The following is a 26304-nucleotide window of genomic DNA, read 5'->3' as shown; positions in this document are numbered from 1 at the left end:
ATAGAAATACATTATTGTAAAACTGTATACTACAAAACTGTATATATATCTTAACTTCACCTTACATGATGAAAAATGTAAAAAAATATATAAAAATTAAATTAAAAAAACATATATTTCATATATTAATAAACCATTTCATTGTGCATTTTATATCAAATAAGAGTTCTGCCTCAAAATAGGCTTTAATGAAATGCAATCATTTAATCCAGGCTGTTTCATTGCATTAAACCTGAGCTGCCATTCTGCTTCAAGAAGAGCTACTCTGTTCCCAATGTCACCACCTTGGTCAGCAACAATCCGATCAATGATGAAAAACAGAAATCTTTTAAAACTAGGGCATTTAACAAAATGCAGATAAAGGGCATTGTATGCATCTTTATTCCTCACACTTCTAACATGCTTCAACACCCTATCCCTTAGCCTACGTGTCATCATTCCAATGTAAAATGCTTCACATGAGGTACATGAAGCAATGTAAATAATGTTCTTACTATTACAATTACATGCCCCTGGACAACCCAAGGTACGCCCAAAATTAGCCACACACACATAAGGCCCTTCCGCTATATACCTGCATGCCCTACAAGCTCCATATTTACTCATCATGGACTTCACAGACTTAGGACTCTTCTCCAGAATACTCTTCAAATTTGGCCCTTTACTAAAAACAATTCTAGGCTCAGATCCAATAACAGACTTTAATTCAATACTTAAACTATTGTTCCATAAACTTTTCATTACAGCACACATTTCAGAAGCTTTCTCACTAAACTGTAAAACAAAAACTGGGTCACGATCGAACATCCCTTTTTCTCTTTCACTGGTACTCACCACATCACAAAACTTCACCAAACTTCCATTACCCCCATACTTCCTTAAAATAGGGGAATAAACTGTTCTTCTCTTTTTGTACACCTCTTTCTTGATCTTTAATAACAAATTCAACGGATACCCACAATCCAACAGCATCCCAATTAACGTGTACATCTCCTTTTTAAACATCCCCTCATCACTGACCAATCTCAATGTACGAACCATCTGACCCTTTGCCACCCCTTTCCTCTGATGGAAGGGATGGCAACTATTGAAATGCAGTAAAGAATTGGAATAATTCTCTTTCCTGAAAATTGTGCTCAACAAACCATCACCATCCTTGATGATGGTGATGTCCAAAAAATGTATTCTGTCCCTATTCCAAGTATAAGTGAATTTTAAAAAAACTAGTAGTTCCATTCAAAAATTGACAAATTGTGTTGCCTCATTCTCATCTCCTCCCCACAAAATAAGTAGATCATCCAAGAATCTACTATAGAGAACAATTTTAGAATAAAAAACTGATGTAAACACAAATAACCTTTCCCAAGCCAACAACACCAGATTTGCAAAGGTCGGGGCACATTTGGCACCCATTGCTACTCCCGAACACTGCTTGAAATACTCCCCTTCAAATTTCATGAAATTATTACGTAGCACCATCTCCATCAAGTCATACAGCAAGTTTGTTCTACTCTTATCGACCTTGTCACTAGAATTCAAGCTTTCAAAAAACATATCTAGTCCTTCCTCATGGGGAATCACTGAAAATAAATTGACAATGTCAACAGTGAGAAAGCTGTACGACCTACTCACAACATCAACCTCACCCAACCTCTCCAAGCAATGCCAAGAATCTCTCAGGATGTGATCTACATCCTGAAGTGCAGGTTTTGAAACCATATCTACAAAGGAAGCCAAAGGTTCTGTCTTAGAACCCCTTGCAGACACTATCGGCCTAAATAACAAGGGATTCACACCTTTGTGCACTTTGGGTATTCCAAAGATACTTGGCATAATGGGGGGATGGTGCTTATGTACAAGATTGATTACTTTGCTGCTATGATGAATCTATTAGATGATGAAACTGTTTATTGTAGAGTGTCTTTAAATGAGGTCAATATGGCTTATAAAAAGATTGATTTGTTTTTGATGGATGCCTTGTTTCAGGGTACGATCAGTGAAGATGAATTTGACTATTTGCAGGTCAGATACCCCATTATGCCAAGTATCTTTGGAATACCCAAAGTGCACAAAGGTGTGAATCCCTTGTTATTTAGGCCGATAGTGTCTGCAAGGGGTTCTAAGACAGAACCTTTGGCTTCCTTTGTAGATATGGTTTCAAAACCTGCACTTCAGGATGTAGATCACATCCTGAGAGATTCTTGGCATTGCTTGGAGAGGTTGGGTGAGGTTGATGTGAGTAGTTCGTACAGCTTTCTCACTGTTGACATTGTCAATTTATTTTCAGTGATTCCCCATGAGGAAGGACTAGATATGTTTTTTGAAAGCTTGAATTCTAGTGGCAAGGTCGATAAGAGTAGAACAAACTTGCTGTATGACCTGATGGAGATGGTTCTACGTAATAATTTCATGAAATTTGAAGGGGAGTATTTCAAGCAGTGTTCGGGAGTAGCAATGGGTGCCAAATGTGCCCCGACCTTTGCAAATCTGGTGTTGTTGGCTTCGGAAAGGTTATTTGTGTTTACATCAGTTTTTTATTCTAAAATTGTTCTCTATAGTAGATTCTTGGATGATCTACTTATTTTGTGGGGAGGAGATGAGAATGAGGCAACACAATTTGTCAGTTTTTTGAATGGAACTACTAGTTTTTTTAAAATTCACTTATACTTGGAATAGGGACAGAATACATTTTTTGGACATCACCATCATCAAGGATGGTGATGGTTTGTTGAGCACAATTTTCAGGAAAGAGAATTATTCCAATTCTTTACTGCATTTCAATAGTTGCCATCCCTTCCATCAGAGGAAAGGGGTGGCAAAGGGTCAGATGGTTCGTACATCGAGATTGGTCAGTGATGAGGGGATGTTTAAAAAGGAGATGTACACCTTAATTGGGATGTTGTTGGATCGTGGGTATCCATTGAATTTATTATTAAAGATCAAGAAAGAGGTGTACAAAAAGAGAAGAACAGTTTATTCCCCTATTTTAAGGAAGTATGGGGGTAATGGAAGTTTGGTGAAGTTTTGTGATGTGGTGAGTACCAGTGAAAGAGAAAAAGGGATGTTCGATCGTGACCCAGTTTTTGTTTTACAGTTTAGTGAGAAAGCTTCTGAAATGTGTGCTGTAATGAAAAGTTTATGGGGCAATAGTTTAAGTATTGAATTAAAGTCTGTTATTGGATCTGAACCTAGAATTGTTTTTAGTAAAGGGCCAAATTTGAAGAGTATTCTGGAGAAGAGTCCTAAGTCTGTGAAGTCCATGATGAGTAAATGTGGAGCTTGTAGGGCATGCAGGTATATAGTGGAAGGGCCTTATGTGTGTGTGTGGCTAATTTTGGGCGTACCTTGGGTTGTCCAGGGGCATGTAATTGTAATAGTAAGAACATTATTTACATTGCTTCATGTACCTCATGTGAAGCATTTTACATTGGAATGACGACACGTAGGCTAAGGGATAGGGTGTTGGAGCATGTTAGAAGTGTGAGGAATAAAGATGCATACAATGCCCTTTATCTGCATTCTGTTAAATGCCCTAGTTTTAAAAGATTTCTGTTTTTCATCATTGATCGGGTTATTGCTGACCAAGGTGGTGACATTGGAAACAGAGTAGCTCTTCTTGAAGCAGAATGGCAGCTCAGGCTTAATGCAATGAAACAGCCTGGATTAAATTATTGCATTTCATTAAAGCCTATTTTGAGGCAGAAATCTTATTTGATATAAAATGCACAATGAAATGGTTTATTAATATATGAAATATATGTTTTTTTAATTTAATTTTTATATATTTTTTTTACATTTTTCATCATGTAAGTTGAAGTTAAGATATATATACAGTTTTGTAGTATACAGTTGTACAATAATGTATTTCTATTTGTTATATATTTTTGTATATGGATTTTTATGATACATACTGAAAAATATTACTGTTTTTAAGAATAGTTTATTTTGTATAGGACATATGTTATGCATTGTAGTTTGTATGTATGGTGGTGTCTGTTTAAGGGTTAAATTCATTGATTCATTGAGTGATTAATTAGTGAATTATTGAATTATTGGTTTGATTTAATAGTTATTTAAACCCAGTGTTTTTGATTAGAAAGTATGACTCTGATGATGCCACAGTTTGTTTGGTGAAAGCGCTTAGTCTTCATTAAAGAAGTGTTTCTGCAATGTACTGGCTCTCCTTGGATTCGTGTAGCAGTGATCTGTGTTGTGCTGTGTGGTTCAGTCTGGTAGAACAGTTCTATGACAGTCTGGTAGAGCAGTTCTATGACATTCTGGTACAACAGTTGTATGACCGTCTGGTAGAACAGTTCTATGACATTCTGGTACAACAGTTGTACGACAGTCTGGTAGAACAGTTCTATGACAGTCTGGTAGAACAGTTCTATAACATTCTGGTACAACAGTTGTATGACAGTCTGGTAGAACAGTTTTATGGCATTCTGGTACATCAGTTGTATGACAGTCTGGTAGAACAGTTCTATGACAGTCTGGTAGAACAGTTCTATGACATTCTGGTACAACAGTTGTATGACAGTCTGGTAGAACAGTTCTATGACAGTCTGGTACGACAGTTGTACGACAGTCTGGTAGAACATTTCTATGACATTCTGGTAGAACATTTCTATGACATTCTGGTACAACAGTTGTATGACAGTCTGGTAGAACAGTTGTATGACAGTCTGGTAGAACAGTTCTATGACATTCTGGTAGAACAGTACTATGACAGTCTGGTAGACCAGTTCTATGACATTCTGGTAGAACAGTTCTATGACAGTCTGGTAGAACAGTTCTATGACAGTCTGGTAGAACAGTTCTATGACAGTCTGTTAGAACAGTTCTAGTATCACTACCACAGTGCTCTTCACCTTCAGAATCTCACAATCACCACTACTTTTACTTATGAGCAAGGCCCAGAGATATTTCAATTCCTCCACATAATATAGATATTCCACCAATCCCTGATGAGAGGCAATCCATTTCTACAGGACACAACTATGACATTAACTTAAAGGTGTTGATGTTTTTCCCATTTTTTTCTCACTCATATACAGTGCAGACTGAAGTCACTTCAGGCGAATAGGCCAAAATTGCCTGTGCACGATGAAGTTGCAGAACTTACATCCTCAAATGAGATATTCTCCATACCATGCATACATTTCAATACCTTGTCTATTAAAATCATAAACAGGAGAGGACACACGAGACACCCTAAGCAGTCCTAACCACCATGCATATATATATATATATATATATATATATATATATATATATATATATATATGAGAGATATATCTTGTGTACTACTTAGATGTGGATACAACTCTCACTCTGTAAATACAGCAACCAGATTCCATACAGTAGGGTCCCTGCGACCACATATTCTTATAGTGCCTTACAAAGGACACTGTGGGATACATTATAATATGCAAAGCATATATAGACATAACTCCAATGACCTCACCAAGACCTATGCAAAGACTTTATCCACTTTTTAGTGTCAAAGATAAAACATTCTCACTTCTTCTGAATATGTCTAATGGATGAAATCTGTTTTCCAGACATGGCATAGACTTTCACAATGAGTTTTAGGAGTATGATTTCCCCTGTTCCCTCCTTTCTAGGACCACTAGCTGAGTTGCAATCTAGAGGTAATGTCCCATAATTACACATAATATTAAAGAGACATATTAGTCATGCCACCTTAACAATGTCCCATACATACCCTCAGTATTTCGGGCTGTATCTCATCCATTCCTGAAACTTTACCACACGGGAAATGTTTTTCCATTAAAATGGATCTAACCTAAAAATTCCTTCTGGCACTCTCCCCTTAGAAGAGGCCATGTCCTGTGCATTCAGAAGTCTGTCTATGTTTTTTCTTTTACTTTTCAACAATGCCCACAGTCAAGGTCAATGTTTCTCAGTCCTTGTTGAAAACAACCAATTTTTGATTTGCCAGAGCATCTTTAAATTCAGGCCATCTGGAAGTTGTTTTCCATGACCTTGACAAACTCCTAAACTCAGCCTTCACTTCTATGATCTATCTATCTATCTATCTATCTATCTATCTATCTATCTATCTATCTATCTATCTATCTTTCTATTTATATATCGTTATTTACCAGGGTAGAGCATTGATCGCAGTGGACCTTTCTCAGTTCATGTTTGAGGGTACAATATGGGATGCAAGGAACAGTTAAGAGTAAGATACACAACAACCAAATGACCACCACAGTCAACAGGCACAAATAAATCCGATCCAGGTGAGAAGATGCAAGAGTTTATTCTCCTTATAACGCTAACAAGTGAATACAAACAATAACGCACACAGACCAAACGTTTTCGTCTTCAACTTCTTCAGTAGTAATGGCCATTGTTAAAAACATGTCTTTTTATATACATTTCAATCCACATCAACATTCAAACTGCCCAATCATGACCCAAACTATTTAAAACAGTGATTGAAGTTTAAAGAAATACATGTACATATTGTACAATACAAATTACTTCAAGCAAGTTGTAAAGTCCATAAATATACTTTATCAATCGAACAAAAAACTTCAATTTGCTCAATAATAGTTATTAAAAAGTATATGTGTGTGTTTTTTTGTAAAAAAAACATTTATTTAAAAAAATTGAATTAAATTCTGCACAAAATGCTTGGTATATAACCCATTGTAATCTAATATATTACACCATCTAGTGGTGTAGGTTAATATCACAGGCAATTTTTGCAGTATGTCATATATAAAAACTATTTTAAATATTTTAAAACTCTTACAGGTATAAAAAATATATGTCAATTGAAGAATGTATGAACAAGATAAGTAATTTTACAAAGCCATTCATAATATGGCTTTGAAATATAATGTTAAAGCTTTGCAGCTCTTAATTTCAGCACTGGTGCTAGGGACACCATGTCATTGAGCCCAAGGTTTCTACTTGCATCCAATGATAATTGCCAATATAATTCCCTGTATTCAATGAGGGTTTCCCACATACCCCCCCTAGGGTTAGTGGGAACTACCTCCAATACAAAAAATTGATAACCTGAAGTTCCACATTTCATAGAGTGCTTACATAATGCATTTTTCTCGTTGTTTACTCTAACATCGTATAGGTGCTCATAAATTCTTTGCTTGAGCTTCCTTTCACTCTTCCCAATATAAAATGAAGAACATTTCTTACAAATAGCAATATATATAATACCCTTGGTATCACAATTAGCATAACTGTTTAAATAAAGTGTCTTACTCCTTGCATGCAAATAAATACAATCACCACTCATTAAATATGTACAGTAACTACACTTGCCACATTTAAATAACCCTTTCTTTTGTGGTGGTCATTTGGTTATTAGTTTATCTTTTCCACTACTTGCTCACGTTTTGGTTTACTAAGAATCACAACAGTTATACACACATTGTTAAATAAATGATATGATGGGAAACATGAACCTTGCAAGCATTGCTTTCCTACCTTATTGGTATCTTCCAGTCAAATCCAGAGACACACCACCACCACCAATGCATGGATGGCCTTTGTCCTTAACAAATACAGCAAACATCAACTACAATTTGGCCTCAGCCCCTTGTCGTTGCCGCAGTTACTGCAGTCAAAAATAGGATGTGGTGAGACTTCATGTTTCTGACTTCTCCAGGTATACAAGAGAAGTTCTTGTGGGGGATGAGACTTGAACTCATCTCATACAGCTTTGGATAGATAGTCCCAGGATACCCAGGCCTGTCTAGCCATTGCTCTTGCTATCTGACCGATCTCAAGACCAAATGATCACTTGACAGCTTAATGCATATCTTGACTTGATCGTCCAGAGCATATGGACTCAAGTTTGGTGGCTTGACTATAAACTTACCACATGACTGAACTTATAAATCCAGGACTCTTTACAATATATTTGAACAAGTCTGCATCCAACTAAGCTCTTAAGCCTGACATTTTAGCTGTTACTGACACCTGAAAAATGCTATATAGCTGGCAGGGCTATATTACTTAATCAAAATACGTATTCACCAAATACGTATTTATCTAACTCTAAACATTGAAATTCATTTCAGCGAACCTTGGATTGTTTTCCAGGTTTAGGAACCACTCGCCCACTAGCACTCCAGAACACACACAGCACTAAATCAAACCCACCCAAGTAGAGGGGCTTCACCCCCATACCCTCTCTAACTATACATACCAACTCCAAGATTTCACTACAGTGGGGAAAAGGGCAAAGATATGGTGAGGGCTAAGTGCTTCCTAAACCTGCAAAAAAGTCCAAGGTTCACTAAAATTAATTTAAATGTTTAGAGTTTAATGAATATGTATTTGACGAATATGTATTTTGATTAAGTGATATAGACCCATAGCTGTCAGCAGATTTTTATATAAATATCACAAAGAGCCCCCCCTCCATTACCACACTGGTTCTACTATGTTTCCTTGCCCCACAACATTCCCTTCCATCATCAGGAGGGACTCTAACAACAGCCATTTTCTTTGCAGTATGAGTTCTCTCATTATTTTTAGGCATTGTAGGCAGCCAGCTGATAAGACCACAGAATATATCCCAAACAGTGAGAAATCCACAGTCATCCATGACCTTAATGCTGTTAGGCATGGGAATCTGGTATTTTCTCACCTGAGGAGAAAACATTCATGGACTATGGCAAGATATTAAGTTGTGTAAGAACTGATACAATATGGAAAGAGAAAGCATTCTCTAATGGGCATATGCTTTTTCACTAAGTGAAATCAGAACAGCTAAACTACTTCCAGTTGTGGATGTCATCCTGCCTTTATTATAAGTGACATAACATAATTCATAATTTTCACAGATTCATCAAACTAAGTGTGGAACACCTTATTTAGACTGGCTGTCCACAGGGTCATTTTAGGAGTCACCTGCAACTCATAACAGAAAAAAAAACAATGCCTGATGAAACACTGGCATGGTGTGAAAGCTTGTGTTTTTTTTTTTTTTGTTTTTTTATTAAACTCTGGGAAATTAACTGAGCCATTAATGTTTCTTTTCTGTTTTTTTCTATAAGTTTTGGCTTGGTTTATGCATGAGCTACCTTTATTTGCCAACTAATAACAGAGAGAAAGAGATCAGCTCACTGCAGATTCTGATTCAACTACACTTAATCACCTTCTGACCATCGGTGATGGCCATTTCAGTCTTCAGTAACTCACTGTATATTTCTTTGCCTCTCAAAAAAGTTTCAATCAGATATATTTCTGTCTCAGATGTTCTGCAAATGAAAAGTCTGTAATGCATACTTGTGAACAGCTCTAGAACGAGTACATCTGTTGCACACAATCTGTACAAATGCAAGGAAATAGCTATACTGGGAAAAAAAAATTTCTAAGTAGACTGTCTACCCCTATTCATCTAAGGGCTTCTGGAAAGCTGATAGTATTTTCTGTCTTCAAAGAATTACTTCACTGACATCTCGTATAAACACAGTAACGGTACTAATGTAGACAGAAACTGCAGAGAAATACAACGATTTTTTCAGAACTCATTTTGTAACCTAGGTTGTAGCCTTGATCCAACCATTAATTCACTCACTCATTCATGTATCCTTCCTTTATTGAACACAACTGAAAACATGAGCAAGGACCTTAAAATTGGAAACGTAACCCAGACAATATCTGTCACTAGGGGCGTTTCCCTGGGTTCAGTCCTTGGGCACCTCCTCCTCCTCGGCAGTTACTCAGTATTTACTTCTCTGTGGTCAAAGCAAAGGTTCAGGGTTTATGACTGACCAAGTCTGCAGATAACTGTTCCTTTGGTGCCGTCATAAACTCTCAAAATCCTCGGGGGGGGGGGGTGTCTTTCCCAAACCAATAATTAGTGTCAAAACCATGGACTAAATTTAGTGCCAAGAACTGTATAAGCATACCTTTTCACAAGCATAATGTCCTGTGTAACAATCACACTGACAACATGCCCGTGAAAGTTGATCCCTTAGTCAGAGATCTAGGAACCTATGCTGACAATGAACCAGCCTTTGATCATCATATATCCAGTACTGTAAGGAAGTCGTTTTTCACTGCACAGCTTACATCTAAAGGAATGGTGTCTGGTGTCCATGTCCAGGGATGTAATCATTCCACTGTACTCTGCTCTCATTAGGCAGATCAATGAATAAAATGCACATTTGGTATGTACCTGTCAAACTCAGTGTGACCACATCACTTTCTCACTAAACAAATTCAAGGGCCTAAATCTCACATATTATGCAGACTATCTCAAAGCCTTGTCACTCTATTCAGTATCATACAGGTATTGGTTTCAAATATCATACAGGCTTCTAACAGGTGCCCTATGCCTTGTATATAGAACATCAACAGACCCTATCCTGTCAGACATATGTATTCACAAGTCTAATATTAACACCCAATCAAAGTATCTAGATCTCTTTTGCAACATAAATAGAACATATTGGGCAGATATGTATTTATTAATGAGAATACTACCTAGAAACTGTCTTCCACTCTATATAAAGCAAAGCATGTCTCTTACGCTATTCAAATGTAATTTGGATGATTAGATATTTAACTATAAATTCATCTCTGACTTAGCATCCATGTCCCTCAAGGACAGGGACAACAAACACATGTCCCAACATTTCTTTGTTATGCCTGCCTCTGGTTTATTTGCATAAAAACTGAAAAGGATAAAAACTACCATGGGAATGTAATGTTTGGCTTCTTAAGATCCTTACAGATCAATAGCCTCGCAAGTACCTATGAACCTTACAAATGCCTAGGTCTATCAAAGGCCTGTAATGCCATAAGTCATTGCTCCCCTGCTGAGATGGTCAATGCTAGATGAGGCCATGCCCAGCAGAGGCAGAATCAACATCCATTTTCATTGACGGTTATATGATCCGATACATCAATTCTATGTTCTTTGCTTATATGGTAGTGAAAAGTGCATTGTAATGGCTTATTCAATGTCCCTTATTTACAATTTTTGTTAACAACTTGCAGCTACTGTGACATTCTCAAATAGTACAATATGTGAGTGACTCTGCATTTCTCCGGCCTAGTCTCATTGTGGTTAAGGTCCAGCAAAACTCAAAGAAAATGTCTCCAAGATGGAGCCCTCTCTATGTCCATCAAGTTTACTAGTGAGCACCTCTAAAGCAAAATGCTTTTCACTCTGCATTAGAACATTTTAGAAGGTTTCCTCTTCTGTACTCTCTCTGTTAATTTACCACATAAAATTAAAAATGCTACTTATGTTATACCTACTGTAACTACAAATCCTTCAGAGCACATAAGTCACTTCAGTAATTGTTGTTAGAACACCCTCGCACAAGTCAGAGACACTGAAGCACAGGGGCAGTGTGACGCATTTCACTAGACTAACACAGTCTGACTGAACTACCTGAGCTTTTAAACTAACATTAGATCTTTGTCAAGAAGTAGCAAGTTACTGATACCTAGAAACGGATAAGAGAAAAGAGGGTACTCCATCAAAAACCTTTCATCGGTATAGACAGTTTTATGCACAGTAATCAGCTCTTCTGTTTTTGTCACAGGCATAATCTGAAAGATTAAAAGCAAAGGAGGATAGTTCCAACGTTTCATCATTGCTTTTCAAATGTAGAGCAGAAATGAAAGACATAATCCCATGAGTGACCAAAACAGAGGCAGGATGAAAGCAGGGTATCTGACCTGCTGATGGATACTTCAGTAAGGAACCATAGTTATGGTACGAACAGCTTAACTAATGTACCATCTTCATAGTTCAGGCAGTTCAGTGATTTTAGAATTACCCTTGGGCTGTATGCTCAATTAGAGATCACAGTGGTGTATAGCAAGAAATTCTGGTCTTGCACTCCAAAATCAGTCCTATTTGTGATTTTGTGGTTCACTTCAGCTCCAGCCAAAACAGAAGGATTTCTCTTAGAAAAGGGTTGAGCAGTAGTAATACTTTTAAATGAGTAGCTAAATTGTAAGTAAATTGTAAAACTAGTTTTAGAAGATTTGCTCACAGAGAATCTACCCTTATAGATTATAAACTAAGTTTCCTCAAAACACCTTGCTTGATGTACAGAAATATGCTAAGATGAAAGTGAGAGTTTATAGGCATTTATGAAAATCAGTATTGGCTAGGATTCAACTATCCAAAATACCAGACTAGCACCCCTATAGTATCAACTACTGAGGACCACTTATATACCACCCCATACCAAACACCTTAACCCCCAGTAACATTGAACCAACTAGGACAAGATATATTAACCCCAAATCCAAACACTATCAAAAACTATTATATCAATTCTTGAGGTTCTTGGTTAGCTTACACTATAACCTGGCAATTGATGGAGACATCCACTCATACCCTGGCCCATCCTCTCCTTTAGACTCTACTAATGTACCAACTATAGATAGGTCTCCTAACTCCTTCCTGGCCTGCCATCTAAACATCAGAAGCTTAAACAACAAGGTGCATAACCTGCATGCCCTCTTATCAGTTCACTCCCCTGACATACCATGTCTAACAAAAACATGGCTAAAACCATCAACCACCGACAGTGAGATACTACCACCTGCGTACAACATACTTAGAGTAGATTGTACTGCTAGAAAGGGAGGCAGGGTTGCTGTACTTTATAAAAACTCACTAAATGTTACTACAGACCCCACACAACCACCCCAAGTTAACAATGCAGAAATTCTCTCTACCAAATACAGATTAATAAAAACAAAAGTATAAATATTATCTGCATGTACATTCCCCCAGGCAATAACATAAGCACCCTGGAAGATATCCTGAATTGGTTATCTATTACCTGTCCCCAAGAAACCATTGTTCTAGGAGATTTCAATATTAACTGGAATACCTGCTCCTCAGATTCTCCTACCACCCATGTAAACCTTTCTGGATTTTCACAGATCATATCCTCCCCCACAAGGATAGGCAAACCTAACCACAAAGAAAGTATACTAGACTGGATACTCATCAATAGTCATCCCCACATGTACAACTCAGGGACCCTCCCTGATGACCTTAGTGACCACTTTCTTACCAACATAATTAAGCACAAAACAGGAAACCCCCACCAGCCCACCTACAAAACAGTAAGAAACAATAAAAACTTTAATCCCACCAAATTCCAAAATGAACTCAAACGATGCATCTGGTCAGAATTAAAACAACTTCCACTAGATGAGGCTGTAGTTGACTTTAATAACAAATTCCTTACCATACTTGATTCTCACGCACTTGTATGCTCTATTAAAACTAAAGAAAAAGTTGCCCCATGGCTTTCAAAAGACTCCAGATCAAAAATAGTACTCAGAAATAAAGCACGGGCCAAATGCCATACCACAAAAGCCCCTCTAGACCAAATTAGATACCGGCAGCTAAGGAATGAGACAAAAAAAATCCATCTTGCTAGATAAAAAAGAAAACTTATATTGCCATCTACAGCAGTTTAATCAAAACAACCTGGGCAGGTATAAACAAACTCCTTCACCCAAGTCAATTCTCCACTCCTACCCCCTTAGCCTCTATACATAAATCTCTGGAGAAGGTGGCAAATACCTTCAATAGCTTCTTCACAGAGACTATCCAGTCCCCAGCTAGCCAACTAACTCCTAGTTGCTCTAAAGTCAATGTGACTATACCCAGTTCTCAGCTCTCTTTTAGCTTCCAACTAGTTTCTACATCTCTCATTCGAACCTTAATTAAAAAACTAAAACCTACTACTCTTTTGGCTGATCTTCTCCCTGCTGAGTATCTGCAAAAAGCTGCAGATGCCATAACTTACTCCATCTCTATCTTAATCAGTAGAGCCATAGCAGAAGCTACCATCCCCTCCATCTGGAAAATATCCCATGTTCTACCACTCCATAAAGGCGGCAGGTCTACTGAACTGTCTAATTACAGACCCATAGACCTCCTGTCTCCACTAGCTAAAGTCATGGAGACACGCATTCATAAACAACACCTGCACTATCTCATTAAGAATAATCTCAAAGCATGGCTTTAGACCTTATCACAGTACAACCTCAGCCCTTCTCTCTTTCTCTAATGTCATTAACCTGAACTGTAATGACAACAAACTATCCTCAGCCCTCTTTCTGGATTTTTCTAAGGCTTTCGATATGGTTAACCACTAACTACTCATCCACACACTGAAAACCATTTCCTTAGATAACCATGCTTTCCAATGGTTCCAGTCTTATCTGGGTGGTAGACAGCAGGCTGTACTATGGCAGAACAAAATCTCATGCTTTTTACCTAACACCATAGGGGTCCCCCAGGGCTCCATATTAAGACCCCTTCTCTTTTCGATCTTTATTAATGATCTCCACACAGCCATCCCAGATGCATCCTGCATTCAATATGTGGATGACTCCACTATGGTATGCTCTGACACTTCACCAACAAATCTATTGAGAATAACCCATAATACTTTCAATACAATTGAAAATTGGCTCTCTGATCATCGCCTGATCTTAAAACCTAACAAAACAAAGCTTTTACTATTCTCCCCTCAGCACTATCCTTCACCATAAAATCTAATAATGGTACCATTATCACCCCAGATGCCTATACAAAACTCCTAGGAATTATTGTGGATAACAACCTCAGATTTGACATGCATGTCAATCAAACCATTAAAACCATTAATAAAAAACTTGGTTCGCTATACAGAATTAAATCTTTCCTAACTCCACCTGCCAGAACAGTCATTGCCCACTCTCACCTACTTTCTACCTTTCTCTATGCCTTCCCTTTGCTTAATAACCTGAGCAAATCTGATCTTAGCAAACTCTCTAGCTGCTATAATCATATTGCCAGATTTGCTACTGGCCTGCCCTACAGGATGCACCACTGTCACAATCTAAAACACCTCAGATGGATAGAACTGCCAAGCCTACTTCAGTATAACCAGCTTATAGTGGCATATAAAATACTCAACCAACCAGGTAATACGCCAGCACTTAAAAACATTATCACTGCATATAGCAACTTTAGATCACTTCGCTCATCAAACAGACTGCTGGTACAAACGTTCAAATCCAATAACTCAGTGGGTAACTCTCTGTTTGCAAACTCTGTTGGTAAAACTTGGAACTTCCTACCTGCTGACCTTACTCTTGAACCCTCCTTAGCGAAATTCAAAAAATGTCTCAAACTGTATCTCAAATCACACTGGTTATGTCCTTGCTCTAGTTCTGACTAGCTCCCTACTCTAAACGTGTGTGCTAAAAATACTTCTTTGCAACTCTAGCGGAGTCAGAATCTGTTTGTTAATAACCTCATTTAGCGCTATAATTTGTTGAACTATATAACTTGCTTGTCATAATTAAGTTGTAAACAGTGCTTATTCTGTTATATGTAATATTTTTTCTGTATGTCTGTTGCACCTTTTCTCCCTGGGCCTCCGCTGAAAATGGAAATGTATCACCCGGTCAACAAATGCAAAATTAAAATAAATAAATAAATTATAGGCATTTTTTTTTCTCACTTTATTAACTATAAGCAAACATTATTCAAAGTATAAAGCTTAATGCATAGAAATATCCACTAAATAAAGGGTCTTGCGAAGGACAAAAATGAAACATTTTACAAACTCACATGCTCAAAAGGCTTTCTTACTAATTCCCCTAGCATAGAGATAAAATCCAAAACAAACGCCAATGACTTAAACAGAGGTATAATGTGCAATAAACCTCTCAGAAAGTTGCAAGCGACATCCAGTGATGACACAAATTTGACCACCACTGAAAGTGAAATGCCATGCAGGTAACACCACAGAACTGAAACAAATCTGTGGGTAACAAGTGGTCAAAAAAAACACCAAAAAACTGAAACCACTTGAAGACAATATCTTGTAACAGCACTCAGATGGAAAATAGTCTTGAGATAAAAGATGCTTTAATGCGTCACACAGCAAAATAATACAAGGCAGTAGATAAGTGCTTTCATCTGTGACAATCCAGACTTTATCAATGTTTGATAAAGTCTGGATTGTCACAGACAAAAGCGCCTAACACCACAGAACTGCAGACTTCATCCAGTAAAGAAAAAAAATAGTCATAAAGTATTCTGGGTTGACAAGAAAAAGGCAAAACTCTCTTGGAAGATGCTTAAGTGGAGAAATACTTCCACGTAGCTGAAAACACAATTCTAATACAATGCTTCTGTGTCCTGAGAAGAACCTATAACCGTTTCATGAGTTTTCAGATATCTCAGTGGATATGTTTTCTGCAGCCAGGCATATAACATCTTCTTGAGGTTAAGTGAGTTCCTGTTTCCTGGGAGAAAATCAGCCTTTAGTCGGGGGAAAAAGGTCAGGGATAACACCGTATCAGCCTCTGGAGCCAGTGTATCCAAAGTTGGCATTGCACCATCAAATTGTGGTGGTTTATTACCCTAGTATTATGAGAACCATTTGCAAGGGATGAAAAGGAAGAAATGTGTTCTTCTTCACAAGAGGGACAAAACACCTTGTGTCCCTAGCATCTCCATAGCAATTTACTTTCTGGTGGAGGGATTGGCATAATGGTTAAGATCTTAATCTCACAGAAACAAGTCACAGAGTTTGATTCTGACCCCTGGTTACTGGCCAGACTTGTAACAGTCTACAGACTGATAACCTAGCATTTACCTATGAACATCTAAACAAAATTCCCAGCAATTGGCTTTAGAAAGTAGAGTATCTGGAGCTTTAAATTTTATGCTGCTGCTCACTTCTTATCAGTTCAAGAGGTTATGCTAAAAATCAGCAAGTCACAGTTCCAAGGAAGACTATTTCCACAAAAAATTAGAAAAAAATAATACCCGATCTAATGCCCTGGGTGGGGTGGAGGGAACCCTACATTTTTAATGTAGTGGTCTTTGGTTCCTGCACACACACTTAATTAATATAATCTTATCTGGGGCTACATATCCTCAGTGCAGGTAAAATGATTTCATGAAATTTGTATGCCGTTGGACTACAACTTGCTGGAAAAATACAACATGGCATAAGACAAAGAACACTTTTCCTCATCTCATCACTGATATCAGAGAAGCATAAACAAATTAGAATGTGGCTCTAAATCACTCCTCATTTCTTACATGTCCAAGGATGGACTGGGTTTTCTTCATCTAGTTCTCCAAACTGGTTGAAGTCTCCTCAGTTCTCATCACTGCTTAATTCCCACATTTTGATAAAATCTTGGTTTTGTTTGCCAACAAGGTAATTTTGATTCACCTGTCATCTGTTTTCTTGTTTTTACTGCATATTATTGAATGTCCGGTTCTGCAGCTGACAAGTTGTCGAAATTATGTCACTGTGCTGCGGTGCCTTGAAAATGGCCTTACAAGATGCATGAGATCTGCAGGTTATAACTTTGGATTTAAGCATGACTCTAAATGCTACCAATATTGCCAAGTTTTTAATTTCTACCATTCTGTGTTACTGGGCTTGTTCCATGAGGAACCATCTAAGCACAGTCAAGTTTGCTGAAACAATCTGCCTCCTAATTATTGTCTTCATCCTCAGCAAAGAAGAAGCTTCAATGAATAGTCTTTGTGAGATGACTGCAAGTAGAATAAACGTCCATGCAATCTCATTATTTCTGGGGCCATGGGGGACTCCCTTTGTTAGTTTGATGGCATGCTGTAGGAAGCCAATCACCAACAGAGGTAGAAAAAGAAAAGTCTCTCAGACATCTTGAAAACAGTAATGCCAATCACATCACTTTGGTTGCTCCTCACCTCCAATGCATGCATTTCCCTTCATGTTTCTTAAGCTAGAGTTGGTTGAAATGCCTAATATAAACATAATGCAACTGCTCCTGGATGTGGCTTCTAGAAGTCCTACTAGGTCTCCTCAGGAGATGTTCATGGACTTCTCCCTGTAAAGGTGAAGAAACCCAAGGTGACAGGGAAGGCAGAACCTCCTTTGGTGGTTTCTTCAAAGAATTCCTGCCATTCATATTTGGATTTTCCTCTAGTTAACCAGGCCACTAGCTGGCTGACTAAAAAATTAACAATCCCTAACATGGGGTGGATAACATACCAACATAAATGTAGAATGACATCCACAATTGACAAGTTCTGAGTAAAGCCGGTATGTGGCTCCAGACCTGAAAAATAATTATTGCCTGAAGTGATCACTTTATTCTGCTGTAATATTATGTGATTCTCAGACATTCAATGTATTATTAATCATATTATTTAAGTAGGGTAGAACATACACACACACACTAACACCCCCCTCCATATCCACTATGTCTTTACTGAACTTACTTGCTCTGTGACTGTTTCTACAGGAGACACATAATGGGTAACCATGTTTGTTTTTTTTATGTAATTCATGTTTTCCTCAAACAGTGATATTTCACACAGCTAATTCTTTTTCTGAATCAGTCACTAGTGTAAATTGAAAGCCGCTGGCATTTTTGGGAGAAAGCACATAGCTAATTAGAAAATTGAAACTTTACAATATACCTCTCAGTGTACCTCATTACGAGGAATGTTCCTCATTTTAAGTCTTAAAACCTCCATGTTCCACATTGTTCTTTATTGAAAAGATCTGTCACACATTTATTGATAGGAATTTTTTAAACTAATATCCATAGTAAATTACACTGAATCATATTAATTCATCAAAAGAACTCATGACATTTCTAGCTGAACCTGTTAATAAGATGTTCTTAAGTGTTCCAAATTTTTCCCATTTGTTCCACGTTATGAGAGGCACTGTTTCCCATTTTGGAGATGGAAGGATGAGAGTTATGCACTAGCATGCAGCTATACCAGCAAGACCACCCTGTGTGCTGAGAAACCTTAGTGGAATGGTGGTCAAAGAACTGGAAATGTTTACTGCCAGGGAGAAAATGGATGTGTTAAGGCTTCCCCAGCACAGGAAACCTTTCTAATTCACAGACCTTCACTTAGGGACATATGTAAGCATTATTTCAATGCTGCAGCAATATTACTTATAGAAAGAAACTTAGAGCAGTGTGTTGCCCTGGGCATAAACTGTTTTGAAACTTAACTCCCTCTGTCAATTTCTCCTTCACTCTCATGCTTATAGCTGTATTTGTTTCTGTGACATTTCTTGTAACTAAGTTGTAGCATCTGAGAGTTAATTTTCAATACAATAAATTCTGAACAATTAACTGTGCAATATTTTTATGTATTCTGCCCCACTCCAATCTGAATTAGGCTAGGTAACGGAAACGTACCCCGTGCCCATCTACCAACCTAAGACTTTTTAGTTATTTATTTTAAATAGTTTATGGTTATAAAAAAAAAAAACAGCAGTGCACAAAAGCAAGCTGCTAGTGTAATGAACTGTGAATGAGCCTGCTATGTCCAACAGAGACAGATTTAGTTCATGCAGAGTACACTCGCTCTACACAACGTGAGGTAAATATTATCACTTCATTGCTCCAGAGCTCCTGTAGTACTCATGAAAACAAACACAGGGCTCAGTAAGACTTCCTGTCAAAGACCAAAAACATAAATAAAATTCTGCTACAGGAAAATGCAGAAAACTGAATGCACTGTCACTCAGTACAACATCCAGTGACACAGTATGTGGCCAAATGTTGCATTTCATATGTACATTCTAGTCAGTCATATATGCTTCTTAATATACAACCCTGAGTTCCTCACAACAGATTTTAAATACATTATGGCCTGATGGTTCTACGTAATAAAAAATGAGGCACATCTATTCTCAATCCCCAGGAGACAATATTTTGTTTTCTAATGTAGCTAAAAGATTAGATCTTCTAGATACTATTAAGTTAGGAAGATTGCTGATAAAGTCCCAGTTTGACATGAATCTTCAGACTCCAGTTTACACAACAACAGAGTGAGATGAAAAAATAAGTCCATCTTGCCCTAAAAGCAAGAAAGGAATTTCTTACATCACAAGAAATATCATTCCCAGGCCTTTTATTCAGTTATTACACTAAAACTTCCACTATATTTATGCATATAAAATTCACTTTACCATGATCCATTCCTTACTATTTTGCTGTGGCATGACAGAATACATGAATTTTAAGAACATTGTGTGCTACTTATAAATATAAAATACTAATATTAACCATAAACCTGTCTTAACAGCTCCTTATTCAAATACTATTTGATTTTATATGCATTTTTTACTACAAAATGAGTAAACTGCTGACAGAGAAAAAAACATTTTTCGCTTCCTTCTCATCCATACTGCTGAGCTCTGTCTTAATGTTCATATTCATATCTCTTATCTGCCCCTGATTTTGACTCACATTTTAGCTATGTTCTTCAAAATCTCTCTTAAAACTGGTGCTTTTTGGGAGAAAATGTGATGAATTGCATTTAATAAAAAAATGACAATAATTGACGATAGATTTCCTATATTTCAGAAAACTAATGAATAATTCACATTCTCTTATTCTGTCAATGTCTCAAGTTAATAGTACTAATATTTGAAAACTGTCTCTGACTGTCCCTGATTTTTTTCTGGATTTGCCCCTGATTCCATTGAGATTTGTCCCCAATGTCTTAATGCTTTGGTTATCAAAAGAAGAAGATAAGTATAGTGCAAGAACACAACAAAAACACAGGATGCATCATACAATAAGTATTATAAAGCTTACTCTTCTTCCAGGGGGTCCGGGGGGTCCTGGTTCTCCAGATGCTCCTGGAGGGCCCTAAGAGTACAAAAATACAATGATCAGTTCTGCTGATTAAATAACAGCTGACCCCAATGGGGCCTGACACATAGTAAAGCAACATCTTCATCAAATAAATTGATATATGAAACCATTTATATGCCTGCACTTTTATTCATATTAATATTTAGATCTTACAATTCTTCCCTCACCTCTTTCTAAGATCTTATTTAATTATGTGCTATTGTTGAATCCACTGACCATTATAAATATGTATCAGCCATAGATGACTGTGTTTATTCCTTGCTTCACATTTTACTGCTCATTTATTTAATCATGAGTTTGTGGTGTTTAATCAAAATTATGTTACTTGTTTGAATAGTTTACTTTTTACTCATACAGTATTGTTCTAATGTAACTAGTAAAGGCTACAGTGCCTTTCATACATTTAGACCAACAACAGCACAGACTGGGGTCAAAGGTGAAGGTGTCTCTCTCTCTCTTTCTCTCTCTATGTTAGCAACAAGCATACCTCCAGGTTAGTTAAACAGGAAGACACCATGGAGCTCATCCATGTGCAAGTCACCATAGGTACAGTCCCTAACTCTATCATGGCTAACTAACGGTTACTGTCTATGCCCCTAGAGACTCACGACTCTTACCTAAACTTGCTTACAACCAAACACCCTATTCAAGGGTGACTTTAACTACCCCTCTATAGACTGGGAAATTTACACTGCCTCAAACTCACAGACACAATGCTTCCTGGGCTTTATTAACACAAACATCCTGTAACAGATTGCGTATGCTTCAACTAGACAATTAAACATACTGAATCTGATAATCACCAACATGGGAGAGCATTGCAACCCCCCATGTCAGATAATCACTAGTGAGACTGGATCACAAAGCTGTCTCCTTTGAAGTAAAACTCAAGCTGGAGAACACAGCTAAACCAGAAACAGGACTATTCTAATGCAACCCACAAAATTCAAGGCACCCCCTAACCCTGAGACAACAGCTAGCTATTCAGAATTATTCATAGAGTCAATATACAAACATGTGAATGACTGAAGAGAGGCTGCTGTACCTACCAGAAGTAAACCCAAAACAAGCACTAAAAACAAATCCCACTGTGGAATCCTCACCTAAACAGAGTATATAATAAAAGAAAGAAATTCATGGCAAAAATCATAAAGTGTAACTCCCTTAAAGACAAGTGCTCTATTATGCAACTAAACAAGAAACTAAGAAGTCTAATTAAGTCCAAAAAGGCCAGCCATGAGGTCAGGATAATCTCACAGGCTAAGGACAATCACAAGGTCTTCCTCAGCTATGTTCAGAACCTTAAAGGTAACACTCAGCAGTATGCTGAACTGCTGCTGAATGGTACCATCTTCACCGATCAGGGTGAAATAGCAAAACTACTGGCTGATAAAGTCAGGTCAAACATCATTCCCCACTCCCCTCAGCTTCTCTGGGTGAAATTCCCTCCAACATACTTCCACCAATTATTAATAGGGACCAGATGCTGACAACATTCACTAAAGCCAAGAACACCACATTTATGGGTTGCAAAAACATTCCTGGTGGCCTCTTGAATAGTCTAAAACATGACCAATTAGGACCCCTTGAGTCACTCCAACTACAACCTCGAAACATGCCATGTTCCAAGTGAATGGAGAATAGCAACAGTAATTCCCTTCCACAATTATGGACCATCAACTGACCCAGTGGACTACAGACTCATCAGTCTCACAAGCCTGATATACAAAGCCATGGAATGACTTATCATGGAAATGATGGACAATAACACTGGCAACCTACCCACACTGGACCCATTCCAGTTTGGCTTTGTTAAGGGAAGACAGTGTCTACTTAACCTGGAAGTCTTCTGTGACAGGGTCACCAAGGGAATGGATGAGAGTAAAGCAGTGCATACTGCATATCTTGATCTAGCTAAGGCATTCAGTTCAATACCCCACTCAGGCATTGTTGACAAGCTCTCTGAGCTACAGATAAATAACTATATAACTCACTGGATTGCTAGCTGGCTCACAAACAGAACTCACAAAGTCAGGCTCGGTGAGACCACCTCCTCCAAGAGACTGGTCACCAATGGAAGACCCCAGGCCATTCTGCTGGGCCTTACTCCTGTTTGGCATATACTTCTGAGAAGTCAAGGTTAATGTTCAAGACCTCTAACTCACCAAGTTCTCAGATGACTGCAAATTCGGAGCTATTATAGATTCCTAAACACCAACATCTTGCAAGAGGGTTTAACACAGACAAATGACTGGTGACAAAGTCATGGCCTAAAACTCAGTGCCAAAAGTGCATTATAATACCCTTTGGAAAACTGTCAACCCAAGTTAATTACTTCATCAATACAACATCACTAAGAGTCGACCCCTGTAGTAAGGGACCTGGGAAGATATGTACACAGCAATATGGTCATTGACCAACATGTAGCTAGGAAAGGAAGAAAATCAGTCTATGTTGCCCATCTTATAGGTAAGGCTATGACATCCAAGTCAAAGAAAGTTATAGTACCAGTAGACTAGGCTCTTATTTCTTCATGTACCTAACCAGATACTTGTAACAGTTGGAACACCTGCAAAGGTTCCTCACCAGAAGAATTCAGGGCATGAATACCCTGCCCTATACCAATTGCCTAAAGGCGCTGTCTCTGTATTCAGTCTCCTACAGGCTGCTGAAGGGGTAAGTGCCACTTACCTTAACAAATACCTGCAGCATATCAATATATATCTGATAGTCTCTTGATAGGCAACCACAAAATAGAAGTCCTTATCTCCAGATTTCAAATCAACCCTAGCAAATCTTTATATATCATCTGTATTTACCTACCTCCTGGTAATAATAGCAGTACAACAGAGGATATTCTAAGCTGGGTGTCCTCAACTTACCCACAAGAAACAATAATACGAGGTGATTTTAATACTGACTGGAAAGGTGTCAACGCTGATAATCCTACCTCCCATATCAACCTTCATGGCTTTAGTCAAACAATCACCTCCACAACCAGAATCAACAAACCAAACAAAAAAGAGAGCACCTTAGATTGGATACTTATAAACAGACAGCAACAAGCTTATAAGGTAGGAGCTCTGCCAGATGATGTTAGTGATCATACTTTGACCTACATTATAAGGCAAAGAAATTATATTTCAAACCCCCCCACGTATAGGATTGCACCTACCAACAAACACTTTAACCCAATATTATTCCAAAATGAACTTAATGCCTGTGACTGGAACCCTCTAAAAACTCTCCCACTTGAAGAGGCTGTTAAGTATCTTAACTCTAAATTCTTAGCGATCCTTGATAAGCATGCCCCTAAACGGTCTATCAGAATGAAGTCCAAACCAGCCCCCTGGCTTTCTAAAGAAACCAGACAGAAAATTTTGCTTAGGAACAGGTCTTGGGCTAAGTGGAGAGCTACCAAAAATATCTCTGAGCAACAAAATTTTAGGCAGTTGAGAAATAGTACAAAAAAGGCAATACTTACAGACAAAAAGAACTACTACTGTAAACTACAGTAAACTCACTAAAATAATCCTCAGATGTTCTAGTCAAGTATCAATAAACTCCTTCTCCCAGGGCACTCTCATACACCTACCCCACTAGGGGCCAATCTAAATACCCCCCATCAAACTGCCAATGCCTTCAATACTTTCTTCACAGAGATCATACAATCGCTAGCCAGTCAACTAACCCCAGATAACGCAAGTCTTCCTACCACCATACCTAGTACTCTACCAACATTCCATTTGCAACCCATCTCTACCACTCTCATCTACAAATTCATCTAAAAACTTAAACCTTGTACTCCTTCTGCTGACCAGCTACCGTCTGAATACCTGCAAAAAGCAGCCAAAGTAATTGCCTATCCTATATCCATCCTCATAAGTAGAACCATTAAGGAGGGAACCATTCCAGACATCTGGAAAATCTCTCATATTATCCCCCTACACAAAGGTGATAACTCAAATGATTACTCTAACTACCGGCCGAGAGCTCTTTTATCACCCTTAGCAAAAATTATGGAGAAATACATTCACCATCAACTATTAAACCATTTATCTCAACATAACATAATAGCTCACTGCCAGCATGGCTTTAGGCCATCACACAGTAGCACAACTGCCCTATTATCCTTTACAGATGCCATCAATAAAAATCGCAATAAAAACAACCTCTCATCTGCACTCTTTATTGACCTCTCAAAACCTTTTGACATGGTAAACCATGCCCTTCTTATAAACATTCTTGAATCCCTTTCCCTTGACTCTCAGGCTGTTCAATGGTTCAGGTCCTACCTCAGCAAAAGGCAACAAGCAGTTCTCTGGCAAAATAATATATCATCCCTCCTGCCAGTCACCCTTGGAGTCCCTCAGGGCTCTATTCTAGGACCTCTTCTTTTCTCACTATTTATCAATGACCTCCATGTAGCAATTCCTCAAGCCACCTGCATTCAATATGCAGATGATTCTAAGCTAATATGCTCAGCAAACTCCCCATCAGAACTACATTCTCTAACTCAGAAGGTATTTAACATAGTAGAAACATGGTTCTTGAAACGCTGCCTCCTTCTCAATGCTAAAAAAACTAAGCTTCTACTCTTTACACCCACCAGTAAGTCCTCCCTCATAGATTACTCAGTCAGTTCCAACAATGGCACCCTTATATCCCCCGACTCTACCACTAAACTGTTAGGAATTACTATTGACAATAACCTTAATTTTGATAGCCATATAAACAACACCATAAAATAGTCAACAGAAAAATAGGCTCCTTATATAGAATCAAACCTTTCCTAACACCAACAGCCAGAACCAAGATTGCTCACTCCCATTTAATCTCAACTCTTCTGTATGCCTCACCCATATATACTAACCTAAAGAAAAATAATCTTATCAAACTAGCTAATTCCTATAATAACATCGCCAGATTTGCCACTGGCAATCCCTTTAGAACTCACCACTGTCTGAATCTACTGCAGCTAGGCTGGCTTGAACTACAAAACCATCTGATATTCAACCAACTCACCATTGCCCACAAAATATTCTACCAACCTAACAGCACTCCTATGCTCTCCAACTTCATAATCCCCTACCAAGATCTAAATTCACTATGCTCTTCTAGCAAACGTCTAGCTAGCATAAGCAAGTCTAACAACTTGGCTGGAGATTCCCTGTTTTCTAACAGAGTGGGAAAAAACTGGAACCTATTACCAAATGAACTAACTTTACTTTCTTCCTTGCCTCTCTTTAAACAAAACCTCAAAAGACACCTCAAAACACATTGGCTATGCCCTTGCAGCAACCCCGACGAATCTTTTGCTTTCACTACATATATCTCCTTTTCCCACTATTTACCAAAACTTTACTGATTACCCCTTGGAAGCAGGACTGTAACTGGTAAACTCAAATCAACATACTGTGTGTATTCTAATCCTGTTGATGTACTGAAATTCCTCATGTATCATATTGTATAATAATTTCTCTTATACTATATGTCACTTTTCTAGTGTAAATACCTATTTTTATTATTACTTGTATTTTTATTGAAATCCTTTCATTTACTATGTAACAATATTTGATTTTAATTTGTATTTGCTACTACCGGTGCTTTTCT

General features: G+C 37.9%; 1 protein-coding gene across 1 annotated transcript in view; it reads right to left on the bottom strand.

The window, feature by feature from the left end:
* The window catches only part of COL5A3 (collagen type V alpha 3 chain), a 1727233-nt gene that overhangs the window by 458468 nt on the left and 1242461 nt on the right, over positions 1 to 26304 (bottom strand). The window contains exon 53 of the mRNA XM_044084684.1: positions 20632 to 20685. Coding sequence (XP_043940619.1) covers positions 20632 to 20685 — 54 coding nt within the window. The remainder of the gene's footprint in view (positions 1 to 20631; positions 20686 to 26304) is intronic.

Source organism: Protopterus annectens, chromosome 9.part0 (assembly GCF_019279795.1).
Source record: "Protopterus annectens isolate FY-2018-M chromosome 9.part0, PAN1.0, whole genome shotgun sequence".
Classification (NCBI taxonomy): domain Eukaryota; kingdom Metazoa; phylum Chordata; order Ceratodontiformes; family Protopteridae; genus Protopterus; species Protopterus annectens.
Note: the sequence above shows the minus strand (reverse complement) of the source record. Positions and strands in the feature narration are given on the sequence as shown.